This window comes from Trachurus japonicus, chromosome 24, assembly GCF_045865225.1.
Source record: "Trachurus japonicus isolate A0001 chromosome 24, Traja_1.0".
Taxonomy (NCBI): Eukaryota; Metazoa; Chordata; class Actinopteri; order Carangiformes; family Carangidae; genus Trachurus; species Trachurus japonicus.
Window position 1 is genome coordinate 11,418,305 of NC_140930.1, and position 21,843 is coordinate 11,440,147.

Below are 21,843 nucleotides of genomic sequence, written 5' to 3' on the forward strand. Positions count from 1 at the left end.
TGCAACAATCCACATGCAAGAACTTTAGTTGGACAGTTATGTTGCCATGAATGAACTAAAGGGAAGTGCTAAAAGCTGAAAAAAGAGATTACACACCCAGATCAATAGATTCGTTTTATTCAGTGCAAGTTGATGGCAGTCACCAATGACTGACAAATATTGATGAAAGTAAAGTATTGGAAAGAGGTGTAGCCTATATTTCTCATGTTTGATAGTTTACCCTACATAAAAGGAAATACTGGTATGTGTGAATCCTTTTTGCGCTTTATATATTATTACAATAGTCAGACTTTTTAAAACTGTAAGAGACCACCAAGGTGATATTTATTTTTATTTTATTTTATTGGTTTATTTGGAATGGGACCTCACATATTCATGAACATACAAAAAAAAACAACAATTAGTTGCTGTAAATATGTCGGATTTAGCTGGAAAGCTAATTTCCATCCGCGGTCCCATGGTACACAAATAAATAAAATTACACTCAGACATTTAAAACGATAGACAATAACCTCCATACAACTAACCGAATCAGAAAAACTTTATTGGTTATATGAAACAGTGCTCCGACCATATCATATATAGAAATATAATACAAGGAGCTTAAAGCAGAAGTAAGTGGTCCGGTCGTTTTCGCTAATGCTGCGTTCCAGGCAGGCTTTTGAAATTGTAAATTACAGCTTCACGTCACAACTTACGACTTTGTAGCGTTCCAGGCAACCCACTCGTGTTTTTCCGACCTGTTTTACCTGTGAAAGTCACTATAACGGCCACTCGTAACTTCCGACCCGTGAACTCGTACCAGATTGAACTGGTACGACTTCACAGGTCGGAAAAACACGAGTTACGAGTTTCCTTGAACGCACCATAACAGTCCTCGTCCCTACGTCACCACATTCACGGCATCCCTTGGCTGCACACACAGCCCTGCATGCCTTTCTCTCTCCTCATTGGATAAAAACTGTAGGATACGATAAATGTTTTCTCCTCGGCTCAGAGCAGAGCAGAGTGACTGACAGACCCGTGTTTCAGACCAAACACTCTATGTAAGTGATTGCTGTCGGAAGATATAACTATTTAAGACTTATATTAACACAAATATATCACTTACTTCTGCTTTAATTATAAAAGTACGATTAATGTGACCCGCATAATCGAAATATGGGGAGAGAAAATAAGAAACTGTCGATAATAAATATATACATTTTCACCAAAATATATTTTAGTTAGCGTAAAAAAGAAAAAAGAAAAAGAAAAAACTATTTATTATCGATTATCAAAGTAGGTAGGCTACTGGATCAACTGACTGAGCCGTTCGAAGCTGTAATTTCCGAGCTTTCCCACCGCCACCCGAACGCAGCACAGGTCTTTGACAGCCAATGGCAGGGGGGCGGGGTCCCGTGACGTCAGAGGGTGGAAGAAAACAGCAGAGCAGGAATCAAAACAAGAGACACGGACACGCCTTCGCTCTTCTCTTAGAGGTTAAAGCAGCTTCTTCCTTTAAACTGCTGCTGTCAGGGCTGCACCGAGGAGACTTCACAACAACAACAACTACAACTACACAAAGAGAAAAAAACAAACACTGCACCACAACAACAACAACAACAAGAGCAACAACAAGAACAAAAACAAACACGAGAGCAGAAATGGAGTCTACAGAAATGTCAGACAGCGTTGACAGCAGCAGCAAGAGACGCTGATAGAGGTCGAAAATAACACTCGACAGCCGAACCGTGCAGGCTACAATGCCCAACCAGAAGAACAACAAGGGAAAGAAAAGCAAACGCACCAACAGTAGCGGAGATGAGCAGGAAAATGGAGCCTGTGCGGCGGCCGCTGCAACAGGAGGGGCGGCCGCGGCGGCTGCTGCTGCTGCACCCAGACCCGAGCGGGCGAGCGGTAAGAGAAACAGACAGAGAGAAACAGACAGAGAGAGAAACAGAGAGAGAGAGAGAGAGGAAATGGACAAAAGATGTAGCGAAGTTTGGTGATGATGATGTGATGCTGCTGTGCTGTCTTCTTCCTGCCGAGGGGGGGAAGAAGCTCCAGCTCTGTCCTGTGTCTGTGCGACTGTGTGACATGCATGCACTGCGACGTTGCTAATGTCTCTACTTCCTCCCCTCACACACACACACACACACACGCACACACACACACACACACACACGCACGCACCTCTGCACTTTTATTTCCTACCTGGAGAGAGCAGCGCAGACAAAAACTTGGAGCAGAAAATGTTGACGTTTTCCTCGATTATCCAGGCTGCACAATCGGCCTTGTATGAATGAGTGCTTTTTGTTTTTAGCGAGTGTAGTGTAGTTTAGTTTAGTAGCAAACAAACTGCATAGAAATCTGTGGCCTCGGTGCATGGCTGCAATGCATGGCTGCTTCACACTGATTTGTTTTCCTTTCTTCCTCACAAGCAGCGTGGTTTGGTTTTGTTTGGGTGCTGAAAGACTGAGTGAGGGCGCATGCAGTGAATACGTTGAGATATTATTATACCTAAGTGTTTCTTGTTGTAAGCCGAATTGTACAGCAACTGTTTCCACGTCGTAAAACATCTTTATTGATCTATTACCAGTTGTCAACACTCCCTCTTAAAGCCGAGATTCATAAAAATGTAAATATTGTCAATGGGGTTTGGCGCGTCGAGCTCCTTTCTGTAAAAAAAAAAGAAAAGAAAAGAAAGAAAGGTTAATACCTATAAAGAAAAACACTCCTTATTGACTATTGTGCAATCGGTGAGTCTAAATGCCTCCATGCTGCACTGCTTTGTTGTTAGACGGTAGATGGATGTTGTGTTGAGTGTGCAGGCCTCAGCTGTCTTCCTGACGCGCACCTTGTCCACACAGTATTTGGTTGTGGCCTTCCTCCTCCTCCTCCTCCTCCTCCTCCTCCTGCACAGTAATACTGACACCTCACCGCTTGTCTGCGCACTCAAGTCCACACTTCATCCCACACAGACTTACAATAGTCACCCTGATAACAGCCTTCATGCCCTCTCACTAATACTGTAAACAGGGCCGTTGTATAGGGGAGAAAGGTGATGATAATTCTAGGGGCCCAGCGCCCAGTGGGGCCCATAAAAAACCCCAGTAGTCTAATCTTTGTATGACTGATTTATTCTGCATAAGACCCTGACTATAGTACAACATCTTTCCAAGAATATTTGTCTTATTTCTTGTCCAAATGTCTCATTTCTAGACAAAACTCATTTCCACTTAAATTCATAATAAATAGAAAAATCTGCCAGTGAAAGTAAGTTTTTTGTGCTTGTAATAAGGAAGAAAAACTTGCTCCACTATCAGATTTTTTCTGCTTATTCCAAGTGAAAATATGCTTGAAAGAAGTAAAAAAAAGTGTCTAAAAACAAGCTACTTTTAATATGATGTGTCTTATTTTAAGTAGAATGAGATTTGTTTTGACTAGAAATGACATTTTGACTAGAAATAAGACAACTATTCTTGCTAAGATACTTGAGTTTTTGCAGTGTAATGCTGCATTAGCATCAAAACAAAGAAGGCTAAATAAAAAATGATAATACATACGTAGTCTAAGAAAAAAAAAAGGAAAAGTTAGGGGGAGGGGCCCACTTTAGTATTCTTTAAGGGGGCCCAGAATTCCTAGCCACGGCCCTGACTGTAAATATGATTTACAGCTGCATTACAGACCTAGAAGCCAAACTGCATCTATGTATTGTGCTGTAAGAACCTGCTATAACAGTGCACTGAACTTATTTCACTGTTGGATTCAATGGGAATATTTACATATGAAGTGAACAAGTTAATTAATTAATTGGATGCTTGATTAAAAGAAAACTTCTTTTTTTAAAAATTGTTTGTCACTTATCAGCCAACATGCCAAACACTTGATGAATGCAGCTTGTCAATTTCCTGCTTTTCATTGTCTTGACATCAGAGTAAAGCCAATTATCTTTTAATTAGGTTGTCTATTCTGATTTGAAACTGTTGTACTGACTAACAGTGAATCTGTTCATTCAGAAAATACAAAGCCAAATATATATACAATGATTTAAATATGTTTACATTTGCTTTTCCCAGCAGTAAAATAAGTAAAGCACGTTGTTGAACCAACTCTTTGGGGATATCTGCATGAAGCTTTTTTTCCATCCAAACCAGATTTATTCGCGGTGACGTCTGAACCCAGTTTAGCACTTTATCAACAAAGTGATGCAACTGAGCTAAAAATGCACACATAAGTATTTTTTTCCTTCGTTGTACAACAATGACTTAGACAGATTTAAAAAGAGAAAAAAAATCACTGACAGTGTGTTGTACAGGAAAAGGAAGGAGGAAACTATTCTCCCCCACACACGCCCACGGTGTATTATCATGAGCTGAGACTGTGTGGCCACATTTGCTTGATACACATCCAGACTTGACAATTGGCAGAGCTTGAATAGAGCTGCTCACAGGCTGCGACGGCCCAGTTGGATTGTATTTAAATTGGTGCCAACGAGGCAGAACGGACACTGGAATCAGTCTTTTTCACATTTTTAATCTGGCGTTGTGCTGTGAGGATCGTTTTGTTATTGTAATTTATGATGGAGAGACGCACTGACTGCTGTCATGGTGCTGTCGTCCATGTAAATCAGTGCTGAAGGAATTATTCTGCTCTTTGATTAATCACAGCAAATAACATCTAACAAGTATTGCTTTGATTACTCATTATTCTCTTCACCTTATTATTTTCTCAATTAACAGATTCATTGTTTGGTCTGCACAGTGTTAAAGCGACACATTCATGTGTTATTCTAGCAACAGCTCAAAAATATCACTGATTATTCAGTTTCCGATCATAAAAGCATAAAAGATGAAGAACAGCATCAAGTCCTCACATCTGAGAAGCTGTTTTATATCAATTGTAACTGAGACAAGACAAGTATGTAGAACTCATAATATTGAGCCCTTGTTTTCCCCTTCTAATTGATTTATTAATTGATTATTCACAGCACTGAAATATAAACTTGTCAATGGATTAAAAGACAACAAAACAATCCCCTCTTACTGACTCAGTCACATGTATTATCAAATGTCTGCATGGAAACGATTGTCTCATATCTCCAGGAAACTGTGAGGGACATTTTTAACAATTTACTGATGTTTAAAACCAAACAATTAATTGATTTAAAGCAGAAGCAAGCAATCCAGTCGTTTTGGCTAACTTCTTGTCAGCCGATGGAGTTAGCAGTCCCCGCCCTCGTACCTTCGTCACCACATTCACGCGCATCCCTTGGCTGCACACACAGAGAGGACCGCCCCTTTATGCCGTTCTCTCTCCTCATTGGATAAAGGTTGTAGGATACAAGGAAAGTTTTCTCCTCGGCTCAGAGCAGAGCAGAGTGACTGACAGACCCGTGTTTCAGACCAAACACTCTATATAAGTGATTGCTGTCGGAAGATATAACTATTTAAGACTTTTATTAACACAAATATTCCGCTTACTTCTACTTTAATGAGGAAATAAAAAGCAGATTCAGATTAATTGATAATGAAAATGATAATTAGCTATTATTGTCTGTTAGAAGCAAACTAAAGTTGTTACTTGGGGTCTTTTGCACTATTTTCTGTCTGTTTATAGCAGAAATCTTATGAATTGTATTTATTTTATGAGAGTGTGTGTGTGTGTATGTATGTGTGTACATACATATATATATATATAGGTGATAGTTTGTATATATGTATATATATAGGTATATTTTTTATACTTTATTTTACTCTTTTATATTATTGCTACATCTGTCTGTATTAGCTAAGTTCTTTCTTTCAGAATGTTTGGAGCAGCTGACAGATGAATTTCCTTTGGGATTAATAAAGTATCTATCTATCTATCTATCTATCTATCTATCTATCTATCTATCTATCTATCTATCTATCTATCTATCTATCTATCTATCTATCTATCTATCTATCTATCTATCTAAATTATTGATTGATCTCCACCTCTCCTCTTATGTGTTTAACCCTCAGAGGTCCAGTGTGCGACGCCTCTGGGCTGCAGCCTCAGCCGGGCCATCGACCTGGAGAAGGACGACTACCAGCGGGTGCTCTGCAACAACGAGCTCTGCCCCTACGGCAACTGGATGCACCTGCAGTGTTTCTACGAGTGGGAGAGCTCCATCCTCGTCCAGTTCAACTGCATCGGCCGCGCTCGCTCCTGGAACGAGAAGCAGTGCCGGCAGAACATGTGGACCAAGAAGGGCTACGACCTGGCCTTCCGCTTCTGCTCGTGCCGCTGCGGCCAGGGCCACCTGAAGAAGGACACCGACTGGTACCAGGTGAAGCGCATGCAGGACGAGCGCAAGAAGAAGCCGCCCGAGAGGAGCAGCTCGGGCAGGACCGGGTCCAGCGGAGGAGGAGGGGCTGCAGCGGGGGGGTCGGGGTCAGGGGACGGGCTTTTTGAGGAGCCTAAGAAAAGTAAGGTGCCTGGAGGAGCAGTAGGAGGAGGAGTAGGAGGAGCAGGAGGAGGAGGGAAACTCTCCCACAGAGCCTCCAGTCAGGAGTTACCTCGTAGACAATCAGTGGACCGACAGAACTCCTCAGAGAGAGCAGCAGCAGGAGGAGGAGGAGGAGGAGGAGCAGGAGGAGGAGGAGCTTTCCCTCTGAAATCTCCCTGCGACTCCCCAGGACAATCTCCTCCCACCGGCTTCTCCTTCTCCCCCTCTGCTGCAGCTGTGGGACCAGGAGGAGGCGCAGCAGCGGCGGCAGCAGCAGCGGCAGCAGCAGGTCTGAGGTAGGGCTGGACGATTAATCGAATTTTGATCGTGATTTCGATTTTGGCTTCTCACGATCATGAAAACACTGTAGCTAATCGAAGAAAAAACAACCTTTCTCTGGTGTTCGGGTCACCAGTGACCCGTTTTCAGGTTTTAAATGCATACAACTAGGCTACCACATAAATTTGTTTATAGCATCAAGGCTTTTTGACTTTGTCGGGAACCTCAATTTAAACAAAATAAAACAAAAAAAAAAAAGATTTTCACAAAATTCTAAAATGATCTGGTTAAAATTATGACATTTGTGATGTTAGGGTCAATTTTGACCCGGTTATAATTATAAGAACAATAATGAGTCAGTCAGGCTCACGGGATCTCTTGGTTTCCCTCATCAAACTCATCAAATACACAATCCAACAACTCCACAACGCTCTGGTGGACAAGTTGCAACCTGCACATTCACCACGCTATGAGATAATAACAGAACGTTACCAGACAGAGTTGTTTTAGAGGGAAATTCATGCAAAACTGCTGATTCACGTTCCCGTGGGGGGCAGTTTTTCATCAAGCAGTCTCTGCATTTCCCTCTAAAACAACTCTGTCTGGTAACGTTCTGTTATTATCTCATAGCGTGGTGAATGTGCAGGTTGCAACTTGTCCACCAGAGCGTTGTGGAGTTGTTGGATTGTGTATTTGATGAGTTTGATGAGGGAAACCAAGAAATCCCATGAGACTCCGTAGCGTAACTATGAGCAGCAAGAACAATAATGAGAGTTCAAACTGAAATCATAAGTACAAACCAACCTTTTCATGGGTAAATAAGTCTAGCAATGTAACCAAGAGATGAGAAAAAAATGGGATGATAAATAATTGTTTTAGTGTGTTTTACAGCTGATTTAAGACTCGGGTCAAAACCGACCCTCACATAGATGGCAGTAGAAAGCTGACACAAGACGAACGTGTATGCAAGTTACTGCAGAGTAGTGAAATGGCACTGGATATCGGCTACAGCCCTATTTTGATTTATTATTTTTACATTGGACGATTAATCGAATTTTGATCGTGACTGCGATTTTGGCTTCTCACGATCATGAAAACACTGTAATTGAAACGATTAATGTATGCAAGTTTATTGTTTATTGAGGATCCCCATTAGCCGACGCACAAACGCCAGGCTAGTCTTCCTGGGGTCCTTTTCAAAAGTTCAAAATAGAGCAACAATACACAAACCCAGTTACAAAACATACACAGATCCAGTTACAATAAAAAAGAAAGGAAAAAAAGGAAAGAAAAAGAAAGTTCTCAAAAATGATAACATGAAAGATTAACTCTTCAGTCTGAAAAGTGACTTTACATGTTTCTTAAATGCTTTTTTACTTGGAATGGGCTCTATGCACATCTCCACCACTTCCTGAATTTAAGGCACAATGGTCAGACACCTGGATTAATCAGTTTGTCCAATAATGTAAGACAGGAAACGAAGGACCTGCCTTAAATTCAGGAAGTGCTGGAGTTGTGCATAGAGCCCATAGAAAAGTTACTGCCGAGTAGTGAAATGGCACTGGATATCGGCTGCAGCCCTATTTTGATTTATTATTTTTACACTGGTATTGGTATTATTCGTTCATCACTGAAACCAGAAGAAGCCTGAAGTGAAACCTCAGTTTGTAGGAAGCAAACTGCAGGGAGTATAGAACAGTCTGAGTGCATGTAGACTGGGTATTTATTGTTTTTTTTATTGCTATTTTAATATATCATTATTATTTCACTTTATTACTTGCTACTAATTTATTTCTGGTTGTTTTTCTAAAAGTTATATTTAAAGTTGAGTTTTGGTGGCTCAATAAATACTTTTTTTTTAAGGGATACACCAACATTTTTTTTCGTGTCTTGCCTCACTCCCGAGTCCATGACAGATAGACAGAAGCAGATAGACACCATCCTTTCCACTGTGCGTGCAGTAACAAGGGAGATAGAGCCTGTAATCGCCCGTAATTAGCTTCGCTCAAACGCTGGAAGTGCATAGGTAGTGTTAGCCTGCCTCTTTGAGGCAAGACATGAAAAAAAAATGTTGGCGTATCCCTTTAAATCAATGAATAATTGTGTTTATCAAAGGGATAGTTCACCCAAAATTCAAATTTCACTCATTATCTCTCATGTCGACTAAGGGCTGGGAGAATTTTCAGAGTCCTCCGTGCCTTCTCGGAGTTACGGGGGGTCCGCGCAGCAGTATTTGTCCATATAACGGTTGCGAACGGAGCTCACTTTCCTTCGTTCAAAAAGACACACCAAAAAACATCCAAATACCTCCATCCTGCTCGTCTGTAATGTCCCTCTTGTATTGGTAAAAATGGTAAATGGTAAATGGTCTGTATTTATATAGCGCTTTACTATACCTGAAACGATACCCAAAGCGCTTTACAGTACATCACATTCACCCATTCACACACTGATGGCGGAAGCTGCCATGCAAGGCGCGAACCACGACCCATCGTATTGAAGCCCCGACATGAGAAATTGTTCCGAAAAATTAAATAAGTCTATATTTTTAAGCTTGTTTGTAGCGGAAGCTCCCAGTGCCTCAGTTCACTGCTCTTCCTGTGTTTGCACTGACCGGCGGAACAGTTTCTCATGTCGGGGCTTCATTACAAGACGGACATTACAGACGAGCACTATGGAGGTATTTGGATGTTTTTTGGTGTGTCTTTTTGGACGAAGAAAAGTGGTATCCATTCACAACCGTCATAGAGAGCCTAAGCGGAAGCAGGAAGTAACGGCGCCATGGGACCTCAACTCTGAAAAACTCGCCATTCAAATGAACGGGACTGAAAGTTTTATTTCGTGATCCGATTGAATTGTGCCATGAGAAAAAAATATGTCCTCTACCTGTTTAAAACATCACATTTCATGCCAAGAAATCAGCCGTTTATCATAAAACGGCAACAGAAGAATGTATTTTGTGTGACGACGCTCTACGGACTACAAATCTGTGTCCCACTAAAAATACGTCACCAACTGACATGGGAAAGGGCGGCATTTGGTCGCCATGGTGACGTCACCTACGCCACCTGTAGTCTTTCTGGTTACGGATTCTTCTGAATTTTATTTTACAATAGTTTTACAACAAACTGCTGATTTCTCGGGATGAAACGTGATGTTTTAAACAGGTAGAGGACATATTTTTTTCTCATGGCACAATTCAATCGGATCACGAAATAAAACTTGGACTCCCGTTCATTTGTATGGCGAGTTTTTCAGAGTTGAGGTCCCATGGTGACCGTTACTTCCTGCTTCCGCTTAGGCTCTCTATATGGACAAATACTGCTGCGCGGACCCCCCCCCCGTAACTCAGACAAGCCACGGAGGACTCAGAAAATTCTCCCAGCCCTTAGTCGACATGAGGGTGAGTAGATAATGAGAAATGAAATTAGAATTTTGGGTGAACTATCCCTTTAATTGTGATTTCAATATCAATCAAAATAATCATGATTATTTATTTTATTTTTTTTCCATAATCGTCCCAGCCCTTGTCTGAGGGGCTCCCGTCAGCTGGGGGAGTTCCTCAAATCAGCCGTCCACATGGACCCGCAGCAGAGGAAGCACCTCCTGGTGGCGGGGGGCCTCGGCCGGGGGGGGGGGCTGCTCCTCCTCCGGCGCCGGGGGAGGAGCTACTTCCCACCACCTGGACCCCGGGTCGGTCCTGCCCCTGTCTCTGTCCCTCGCCCTGCCGCTCCACCACCGCCTCGCCTCGGGCGGCAGCGCGGCGGACGGCGCCCACTCCCACCCGGTGCAGTTCCTGAGGAGGCTGGACCTCTCGGAGCTCCTCACCCACATCCCTCGACACAAACTCAACACCTACCACGTCCGCATGGAGGACGACGCTCAGGCCGGACAGGGGGAGGAGCTGCGCAGGTAGAGTAGAGGCCCCCGGGACAAAGCAGATATGACATAATCCTGATTCATTCAGGCTCATTATGGGATTTCTTGGTTTCCCTCATCAAACTCATCAAATCAGGGTTCTTACGGATCCTCAGGGCCGTTGCTAGGAATTCTGGGCCCCCTTAAAGAATACTAAAGTGGGCCCCTCCCCCTAACTTTTCCTTTTTTTTTCTTAGACTACGTATGTATTATCATTTTTTATTTAGCCTTCTTTATTTTGATGCTAATGCAGCATTACACTGCAAAAACTCAAGTATCTTAGCAAGAATATTTGTCTTATTTCTAGTCAAAATGTCATTTCTAGTCAAAACAAATCTCATTCTACTTAAAATAAGACACATCATATTAAAAGTAGCTTGTTTTTAGACACTTTTTACTTCTTTCAAGCAGATTTTCACTTGGAATAAGTCGAAAAAATCTGATAGTGGAGCAAGTTTTTCTTCCTTATTACAAGCACAAAAAACTTACTTTCACTGGCAGATTTTTCTATTTATTGTGAATTTAAGTGAAAATGATCTAAAAACAAGTTAATTTTTAGGTAATGAGTCTTATTTTAAGTGAAAAGAGATTAGTTTTGACTAGAAATGAGACATTTTGACAAGAAATAAGACAAAAATTCTTGGAAAGATGTTGTACTATAGTCAGGGTCTTACGCAGAATAAATCAGTCATACAAAGATTAGACTACTGGGGTTTTTTATGGGCCCCTAGAATTATCATCACCTTTCTCCCCTATACAACGGCCCTGCTGTTGTCACACCCTTCTTTCCCATTGGTGAAAGAAAAGAAGCGTTAGAAACTGACTTCCTCAGGTGACGTCGTTACGTATGTGGTGTGTGTGTTCCCGCTTCCTGCAGGTTCATCCTGTCGGCCCTCAGCGCGAGCCAGAGGAACGTGGTCAACTGTGCGCTGTGCCACCGGGCGCTGCCGGTGTTCGAGCAGTTCCCTCTGGTGGACGGGACTCTGTTCCTCAGCCCGTCTCGCCACGACGAGATCGAGTACGACGTCCCCTGTCACCTCCAAGGTCAGAGCACCGCACGTCTCGCAAAAAAGTACAGACACAAAACCACTTCCTCTCTATGTTCAAGTCACATTTTATTGAAACTATTATGGGTTACTGTTACTGTACAGTTTTTCTCGATTGCTAAGACACATTTCTCGAAAGCTGCTCTCCTTTTCTCTAAACTGTGAACACAAACCCCAATTTTCAAGCTACATTCACAAAACCTCAGACTCTTCTTGCAAAACCAAACTTTCACCTCAAAACAGTTCAATCTGTGCCCAAAACTGAACTATGTTGTCAAATCGTGCCCCGAGTCAATCAAAATTAAAAACACTACTGATCAGTCACTAAACACTACATAGACAAATAGAAAACACAATGCTCAGCACATGAAGCTGTAGAAATAAATGATTATTGTTCACTGTAGGCTAAATGCATGTTGCAAAACAAAAAACCTGTGCATTTACACTGTAGCACTTCTCTCCTTCCCTTTCTTTCACCCTCCTCCTTCCCTCCCCACATCCATTTCATCCCCTTTTCCTTCCTTCTTCTTTTTTCTTCCCAGTTCATCCCTCCCTCCCTCATCCTTCTTCCTTCACCCTGTCGTCTCTCATCTTCTCCTCTTGCAAAACAAAAAACCTGTGCATTTAGCACTTGTACATAGTAGTAAAAAAAAAAAAAAAGTACAAAAACCAGAAATCCTGTGCATTTTATACATGTAGCACTTGTACAGTACAAAAACAAACAGAAATCTTGTGCATTTAGCACGTATATGCAGTAAGCCTATGTAAAAATAAAGTACAAAAATATAGAAATGAGAAGTGCATAACTCATCCACAGCATCATTTCTCTGTACTGGGTCAGGCCACAGGACTTCATCCTGGACTAGCTTACAGTATATGTGCCCCTAAATATAAATTCATTCATTCATTCAATAGGCTATATGCCCAGCTGGCTAAAATCCAGGAAGTAGTGGTACTTCCTGGTTGGTACTGCCTGAATTTCAGCCAGCTCCTTTATTTCCTGTTGTACATGATTGGCCAAACTGATTAATCCCGGTGTGTCTGACCTCAAAACAATAATCAGACACACCTGGCTGGCTGAAATTCAGAAAGTACCAACCAGGAAGTACCACTACTTCCTGGATTTTAGCCAGCTGGGCATATAGCCTATTCAACACAGATAAACCATTAACATGTTATTTTTGCTCTTCTCTGATATTCACTTTCATGAGGCTTTCTTTGATGTGGCGCCGGCCCCGCGAGCTTTGATATGTATCCGCCTTGATGTGCGCCAGTGTGAAAGGTTGATTTATTTAGTGTTTTGTGCTTTGGAGTCGGAATCAATATAAACGTTGGAAAAGTGGTTGAATTGTGCCAGAGTTGAAAAGTTACGGTTTGATGCTGCGGCTGAAAGAAAATACACACACCAGCAGCAACACCAGCCAGGGCCGTTGCTAGGAATTCTGGGCCCCCTGAAAGAATACTAAAGTGGGCCCCTCCCCCTAACTTTTCCTTTTTTTTTTCTTAGACTATGTATGTATTATCGTTTTTTATTTAGCCTTCTTTGTTTTGATGCTAATGCAGCATTACACTGCAAAAACTCAAGTATCTTAGCAAGAATATTTGTCTTATTTCTAGTCAAAATGTAATTTCTAGTCAAAACAAATCTCATTATACTTAAAATAAGACACATCATATTAAAAGTAGCTTGTTTTAGACACTTTTTACTTCTTTCAAGCATATTTTCACTTGGAATAAGTAGAAAAAATCTGATAGTGGATCAAGTTTTTCTTCCTTATTACAAGCACAAAAAACTTACTTTCACTGGCAGATTTTTCTATTTATTGTGAATTTAAGTGAAAATGATCTAAAAACAAGTTAATTTTTAGGTGATGAGTCTTATTTTAAGTGGAAAGAGATGAGTTTTGACTAGAAATGAGACATTTGGACAAGAAATAAGACAAATATTCTTGGAAAGATGTTGAGTTTTTACATTGTACTATGAGTATTAGTCAGTATCAGTCATACAAAGATTAGACTACTGGGGTTTTTTATGGGCCCCACTGGGCGCTGGGCCCCTAGAATTATCATCACCTTTCTCCCCTATACAACGGCCCTGACACCAGCAACACCACAGTCAGACAACACACTGTTGTGACCGGTTTGCATCTGTGATGTGGTGTAGATGTCATAGCTGGTTTACATAATGTGGCATGTTTGACCCACAGAGAGCCAATTCACAGAAGTTGAGGAGAGCTGAGAAAGTTTTGTTTGCTATTTTCTAGACTGATATTAAGGAACTGAAATCACATCAGAGGAGAAATGTGGCATCATGGGATGGGATCATGAGTTTTGTTTCCTTGAGAAACGTGTCTCATTTAGTTTAATATAAAGTGAAGTGTGATATACCAAAGAGTATTGGGGGGGCCACTCATGAGAGGAGGGTTGTTTCTTTTCATTTTGCACTTCGAGAATAAAGTCAAAATGTTGAGGAAAAAGGCCAAATATCGAGAAAAAGTAGAAATGTTGATAATAAAGTTGAAATACAAGAGAGTAAAGTCAAAATTTCCTCCCTGGTCCATCAAATTAGATATATGATATCATATCACGTTTTCAAATTTTCACATTTCAACTCATTTCGCCCCATCTCTAAGCACTTTTTAAATCCATGTTAAAAACATTTCTCTTTTCATGCGTTTATGGCTGAGCTCTTTTTAAGAACTTTAAACTTTATCTATTTCCTTTTATTCTACTTTTTTTTTTATTCTTCTTTGCTCTTACTTTTAACTCTATGTTTAATGTTTACATTTTTTTTTTTAATTTTTAAAAAATTGTTTGTTTTTATGCTGTTTTTTGCTGTTCTTTTTAAAATGGTTTGTCTTAAAGCGTAAAGCACATTGAGTTGCCTTGGTATGAAATGTGCTATATAAATAAAGATGCCTTGCCCTGCCTTTGTCCTTGACTTTGTATTTCGACTTTATTCTCGACATTTCAACTTTTTTGTCGACATTTTGGCTACTCTCGAAGTGCATAATTAAAAAAAATTATTCCTCATCTCATTTTTTGTTTTCACGAGTGGCCCTAATACTCTTCCATAGTGACGAGATGCAACGCAGGACTCTGTCTCTCTGCTGCCTCTCCTGATAACTAACCGACTGACTCTTCTGACCGCTTGTTGACTCGTCAGTCATTTAGTAAACGTACTGTTTTGATTTGATTTGATTTTTATTTGTCTCAAACAAGCACATCAAAAGACAAACAATCTATGTAACAAGAAACAAAACAATAATGATACTGTGCAAGTTTGAGAAGGGGCTGAACTGAAGGAAGCAAAGCTTATCAAGTTCAGCCCCCCCTTACATTGTGATTCATGTCATACATCTGTAGTTCCATACAATTCAGAAGATTAAAAACATATTGCTTTAATATGAAATAAGACCATGATTATAAATAAAAAGAGTAAAATTAGCTGTCAAGTTCTTTAGCTGTCCAAGAGTGTATGTTTGTACTTACTTTTAAATTGTTTTAAGTTATTGCACATTTTTATATCCTCATCTAGTCTATTCCACATTTTAACACCACCTAAAATAGATGCTAAAACTTTTCAGGGTAGAATGGATGGTAGATTGTTTAAAGTTACAGTTCCCTCTTAAATCATATATGCTTTCTCTGACCATAAACATTATTTGGATGTTTATTGGTAGCAACCTATTCCAGGCTTTAAACAAAATCTGACCTGTTTTGAATTTGACTAGGTCCTCAAATCTTAAAATACCCGGATTTGTATGATCAAGGTACCCAACATGATGAACCATCCTTATGACTCTTTTTTGTAAAATGCAAATCTTTTGTAAAGTGCTTTTATATGTGTTTCCCCATACCTCAACACAGTAGGATAAATACGGATCAGTGAGTGCATAGTACAGCATTTGAAGTTACTTCTGATCTAAAACACGTTTAGTTTTACCCAGAATTCCAATACTTCTGGGTACTTTGGAGCACAAATATTTCACGTGAGATTTCCAGCAGAGCTTGTGTGATCTATTAAGACACCAAGGAACTTACTTTCGTAGACTCTTTCAATTTCCACATTTTCAATTTTCAAACATACCTCTTGCTTAATTAATGAACTGTAATGGCTGACCGTGTGTCTTTGTTTCCAGCAGGCAGGTTAATGCACCTGTACGCCATCTGCGTGGACTGTTTAGAAGGCGTCCACAAGATCGTCTGCATCAAGTGCAAGTCTCGCTGGGACGGGAGCTGGCATCAACTGGGCACCATGTACACCTACGACATACTGGCCGCTTCGCCTTGTTGCCAGGTAGAAAATGTTTTTTTTTCTCTTTTGTGTCACACAGAATACCCAGGGGGGCAAAATCCCAGTTTTTTGAAAAACGGACACGGAGCGTTGTAAAAGGTTTGACACCAGAAATGATATCTAGGAACTTCAAGGATTAAAACCTGGGTGGACAACCCGGTCAACTAGCTGCTGGAAAGCTACAGGGGGCCAAAACCCCTTTCTTGGGTCATTTTGCTGGCGAAATGATGTAAATGCAAATATTTAGGTACTACAATGGCATAAATAGTCATACAACTATAACATTTGGCAGAGAGTATCTTGACACATAGGGGGAGGCATGAAAAAAAGATTCTGGGGTTTGTTGCAACTCGATTTTAAGATATCACCCTCAACATCCCAAAAAAAGTACTGTTCGCCTGACAAATTCTCATGAATATTATTATTTTTCAGCACTTTATGGAGAATATCTATGCTTAACATGTATATAGAAAATTTCCTTAATTCATAAGCTTCCATTTGAGTCCAAGATAGCCTTTCTACTAGCTACTGGAAAGCTACAGGCTGTCTCCAAACAATGCAACACCTATTGTGAAAAACTCCATGTTAACTGACATGATCAGAAACCATTCTATTTCTGGTCTCCCCAAAGTGAACAGATAGATAGAGAAGACCGTTGGCCACAGCAAGTGGGGCTTTTGAGATAGAAAGGCTATCTTGGACTCAAATGGAAGCTTATGAATTAAGGAAATTTTCTATATACATGTTAAGCATAGATATTCTCCATAAAGTGCTGAAAAATAATAATTTTCATGAGAATTTGTCAGACGAACAGTACTTTTTTTGGTCTTTTTTGGGATGTTGAGGGTGATATCTTAAAATCGAGTTGCAACAAACCCCAGAATCTTTTTTTCATGCCTCCCCCTATGTGTCAAGATACTCTCTGCCAAATGTTATAGTTGTATGACTATTTATGCCATTGTAGTACCTAAATATTTGCATTTACATCATTTCACCAGCAAAATGACCCAAGAAAGGGGTTTTGGCCCCCTGTAGCTTTCCAGCAGCTAGTTGACCGGGTTATCCACCCAGGTTTTAATCCTTGAAGTTCCTAGATATCATTTCTGGTGTCAAACCTTTTACAACGCTCCGTGTCCATTTTTTTGCTTTGCCCCCAACAGCAGTGAGTTGTTGTTTTCTTTTTAGACCAAAAACCCATCGTGCTCTGGCAGCAGAACAAGCTGTAAACTCACTGCACGTTGCACAATGTGTAAGTAGTAAGTAAGTACGCAACAGTTTACGCAGCTTCATAAAGTGATGATATATCAGTGTTGAGTTTTGCGGCTTGTTCTGCTGCCAGTGGGAGAGCAGCAGGTCCCACAAGGCTTTGACAACAAGCCAGTAGCTGCCAACACTGTTCTTGTTCTTGAAAGTTAAATCAGTTGTTTGGCTGCTCAGATTTTACCGCTACAGAACAGAACAGTCTGCTCAGCTGCCACTTTAGCTTTTCAGAAAACAATGATGACAAAGACCAACTGATGGGAGATGAATTTGAATATATGAGCAGCATATATTGAATTTATATCTAACATGTAAATAAACATATACAGAAATAAACAGTAAAAAAAATACACTGCTCGTCCAAAAAAAGGTCACACACTCTAATATTTCGTTAGACCGCCTGTAGCTTTGATTACGATTCTCAGTGGGGGTTGAGGTTGAGGTCTGGACGCTGTGGTCACATTGGACCACGTTTCTTCCTTGAAGATGATGGTTCTCCACTATACTTCCAGTTTTTAATAATGCATTGTTGGACAGTTCATAACTCAATTTAGTAGTTTAAGCAATCTCCTTAGATGTTTTATTTGCTTGATGCCAATAGTTTGACCCTTGTGAAACAGATTAACATCTTCTCCACGACCACAGGATGTGTCTTCCAACATGGTTGTTTAAGAAATGAGACTGCATCAGTTCGGGTTACCTAAGTTGTTGCCAGCTGAAACATAATCATCCATGCAGTAATTATCCAATGGGAAGCTCTAGTTAAATCCAAGTGGTGACTTTTTTTTGGGGACGGACAGTGTATATTAAATTAACTGTATATTTATATATGCAAGTTTAATAAAACACCTACCTACTTGCCCTACCTGCATGTACCTATACTGGTCTTTAGAATATACATTATCTTACATACAATATTACATACACATACACTTTTTATATGTAGACATACTGTATGTGGCATAGTTTTATTTGTTGTAGTGGGTTATACTGAAATCTTAATGCTTTTTAAGTTGGTACGCTGTTCATACCTGTATCACATCGACTATGGTTAGTTTTGTTGTAGTGGATGTACGATACGATACGATACGATAAACTTTATTGTCCCGTTAAGGGAAATTTGTCTTGGACTCTGTAGCTGCGCCATAAATGCCTTGATGGCCACAATGACAAAAAAACAATACACCTCAGCCATACCAACCCAGCAAACACAAGACATAACAGCATTGTACATATCCCATAACACAACACATATTGCACATATCTCACAGCATAGCACATACATAGGGGAGAGTGGGGCAGGGCCGTTGTATAGGGGAGAAAGGTGATGATAATTCTAGGGGCCCAGTGCCCAGTGGGGGCCAATAAAAAACCCCAGTAGTCTAATCTTTGTATGACTGATTTATTCTGCGTAAGACCCTGACTATAGTACAACATCTTTCCAAGAATATTTGTCTTATTTCTTGTCCAAATGTCTCATTTCTGGTCAAAACTAATCTCTTTCCACTTAAAAGAAGAACCTAAAAATTAACTTGTTTTTAGATCATTTTCACTTAAATTCACAATAAATAGAAAAATCTGCCAGTGAAAGTAAGTTTTTTGTGCTTGTAATAAGGAAGAAAAACTTGCTCCACTATCAGATTTTTTCTACTTATTCCAAGTGAAAATCTGCTTGAAAGAAGTAAAAAGTGTCTAAAAACAAGCTACTTTTAATATGACGTGTCTTATTTTAAGTATAATGAGATTTGTTTTGACTAGAAATGACATTTTGACTAGAAATAAGACAAATATTCTTGCTGAGATACTTGAGTTTTTGCAGTGTAATGCTGCATTAGCATCAAAACAAAGAAGGCTAAATAAAAAATGATAATACATACGTAGTCTAAGAAAAAAAAAGGAAAAGTTAGGGGGAGGGGCCCACTTTAGTATTCTTTAAGGGGGCCCAGAATTCCTAGCAACGGCCCTGAGTGGGGTCAAGTGTAACGGAGGGTCAAGTGTAACACCTCACTTTTACCCAGTCAGAAACAAGCTAGAGTCATGATATTCACTCTGCACATGCTCACTATGGTCCTCTGCCTACCTGGAAGAAATCAGCCCATTTTCTGATCCCTATCAGGTTTTATCAGGGAAACACTGTTTTTGGGGCAAGAAAGTAATTTTTCAAAATCGCCGTATATTTTAACTGGTGTCCTGAGTTCTTGAGGCTATGAACCTCAAGTTAAATCATTTTGATGCCTGATGTCTTAGCTAACAGCCTAAATGAGTGCCATCTGATTCATTGCCTTCTACTAGCTAGCACATGGGGGTTTATGCTAGCTGACAAGGGTGGGGTCAAGTGTAACACCTTGACAACCCTGTTTTCAGCAATGGCAATTTGCATCACAATGCAGTTTTTAGTTGTTTTTAATCAAGCAAACCTACTCAGTGTTTTAGTACATACTTAGATACTCTATGGAGTAGCTAGCAGCGGTTCAGGCTACCTCAGGGACAACAACAGTGGGCTTCACTGCTAACGTTAGCTAGAATTCATTACACCGTTATATTATCAAATTTACATGAGCTACAATGATTACTAAAGATAAGAAAATGTTTTGAATTAAAATTTATGTGATAAAACTTGAGTTATTTTCTTATTTGTGGTTGTTTTGTAGTGTGTTACACATGACCCTCCATGACCCCACCCTGAGGCTCAACAGTAACTCTGAAATAAATCAACATTGTACTCTTTGTGTAATATATGGAGCTGAATAAATTTATGAGACAGTAGTAGACTTGTACAACATAGCAAAAAATGACTTATCTAGTTGAATCAGTCCCAGAGAAATTCAGAAAATAGTCAAAAGTGTTACACTTGACCCCACTCTCCCCTACACCTCATAAATTCACCATAGTAAGAGCACTATAAGAATTATTGCACAAACTCAAGCAGTATTGTTAAGAAATTTGATGGAAGTTGGGATAAAAGAATTCTTAAAACGGTTGAGTTTACAGCGGGGGACTCTGTATCGTCATATCGTCGGATATATTTAAATATTAAGGCATTTTAGGCGGGTACACTGCGTATACCTGCATATCACATACAGTAGACTACAGCATACATTATATATACTGTGTATATATACATATACTACATTTGCATCTTGGCACTTTTTGGTAACACTTTATTTTAAGGGGTCCTTGTTCCTGTGTATCTACCTAATTAATTACAGTGTAATTACCTATGTAACCGTATGTAATAACATGTACTTACATTGTAAATACATAGTGTATTTTGGGGTACTTACAGGTCCTTGTTACACTTGTAATAAGAAATGCCAAAGTGGCCTCTCTCTTTGCACAAGCATTTCTTATTACAAGTGTAACAAGGACCTGTAAGTACACGAAAATACACTATGTATTTACAATGTAAGTACATGTTATTACATACGGTTACATAGGTAATTACACTGTAATTAATTAGGTAGATACACAGGAACAAGGACCCCTTAAAATAAAGTGTTACCCACTTTTTCAATGTTCTCAGTTGATTAAGACCCTGTAAACTGACCTGTGTCCCTCAGGCTCGTCTCAACTGTAAGCACTGTGGGAAGCCGGTGGTGGACGTCCGAGTGGGGATGCAGTATTTCTCCGAGTACAGCAACGTCCAGCAGTGCCCTCACTGCGGCAACCTGGACTATCACTTTGTTAAACCCTTCTCCTCCTACAAAGTACTCGAGGCTTATTGACAAATGTTGTTCATGCATGCTAGTTAAGCTGCTTCTGTTCTCATTGTTTTTGTTTTGTTTTTCTAACACAATCTAGGAGAGATTTTTATTTTTTTGGGCCTTAAGGTGGTTTAAGTTCCCCCTTTTCCTTGGTTTCTTTTTTACGTATAGGAAAAAGTATGATTCTAGTTTTAAAGAATAAATGAAAAAAAAAAAAGTTCCAGGACAGTATCTCTGCTGAACGGTGTCGACAGAGTGTGAAAGTGACACTTGAGTCGAACAAACACATCTATCTGTGACAAGTGAATGTATCTGTATCAGCCAAATTTGCTTTTATTTTTTATTTTTTACCAAAAACCGTGAATATGAATCTCGAATAAAGCAGAGAAAGATAAAAGACTGGTGTTGGCCTGTTGTGTTCTTCACATCTGGGATCATGTGGACACGAAATGAAATGGGTCGTTGTTGTTTTGCTTCTTCCTCCATGTTTTCACATTTAACACCTTCCCTAACTAAAAACAAAAAGTTACTTTTCCTAGTAACTAATTATTTACATGAAGCAGTAAATTACTTTTGAATGAATGAATGAATTTATTTATTTCGGTATATCAAGCTTATATAACCGAAAGGGTGTAGGTTGAAGCCAAAGCTTATATACCCCTACCCTTTTTACCTTAAAAAATTAAAATTAAATAAAAATATATATATATACGCATTAATACAATAGGATCAGATCACAGACATTTGAAATTAATCAGTACACTTAAATTTCTGATCACAACAAAATAAAGAATTGTACACAGCGCATAACCCAAAATAGTACAAAATCATTGAACTTAATTTTCCATACTGTAACGAGAAATTATGTTGTTCTTATAAAGT

At 39.8% G+C, this 21,843-nt stretch overlaps 1 protein-coding gene across 2 annotated transcripts; it reads left to right on the top strand.

Annotated features, from left to right (window-relative positions):
• The first annotated feature begins 1,407 nt into the window (after window positions 1–1,407).
• Window positions 1,408–21,358, top strand: heca (HECA ribonucleoprotein granule regulator). 2 transcript variants are annotated; one of them, XM_085770736.1, is made up of 7 exons: window positions 1,408–1,899; window positions 5,991–6,753; window positions 10,261–10,450; window positions 10,530–10,648; window positions 11,532–11,698; window positions 15,846–16,000; window positions 20,818–21,358. In XM_085770736.1, exons 1-7 carry the CDS (start codon window positions 1,746–1,748, stop codon window positions 20,980–20,982), a joined length of 1,713 nt encoding a protein of 570 aa, XP_085626862.1. In that variant the 5' UTR covers window positions 1,408–1,745; the 3' UTR covers window positions 20,983–21,358. The 2 variants fall into 2 exon arrangements, with proteins under 2 accessions (XP_085626862.1, XP_085626861.1); XM_085770735.1 differs by having other exon boundaries at window positions 10,261–10,648; window positions 15,843–16,000.
• Window positions 21,359–21,843: the final 485 nt, after the last annotated feature.

What these genes read in the sequence shown, in the direction of transcription:
- heca (XM_085770736.1), top strand. Translation starts at nt 1,746, where the DNA reads ATGCCCAACCAGAAGAACAACAAGGGAAAGAAAAGCAAACGCACCAAC. An exon ending in CAGACCCGAGCGGGCGAGCG is followed by an intron (nt 1,900 to 5,990) that starts GTAAGAGAAACA and finishes TTTAACCCTCAG; the next exon opens with AGGTCCAGTGTGCGACGCCT. An exon ending in CAGGGGGAGGAGCTGCGCAG is followed by an intron (nt 10,649 to 11,531) that starts GTAGAGTAGAGG and finishes CGCTTCCTGCAG; the next exon opens with GTTCATCCTGTCGGCCCTCA.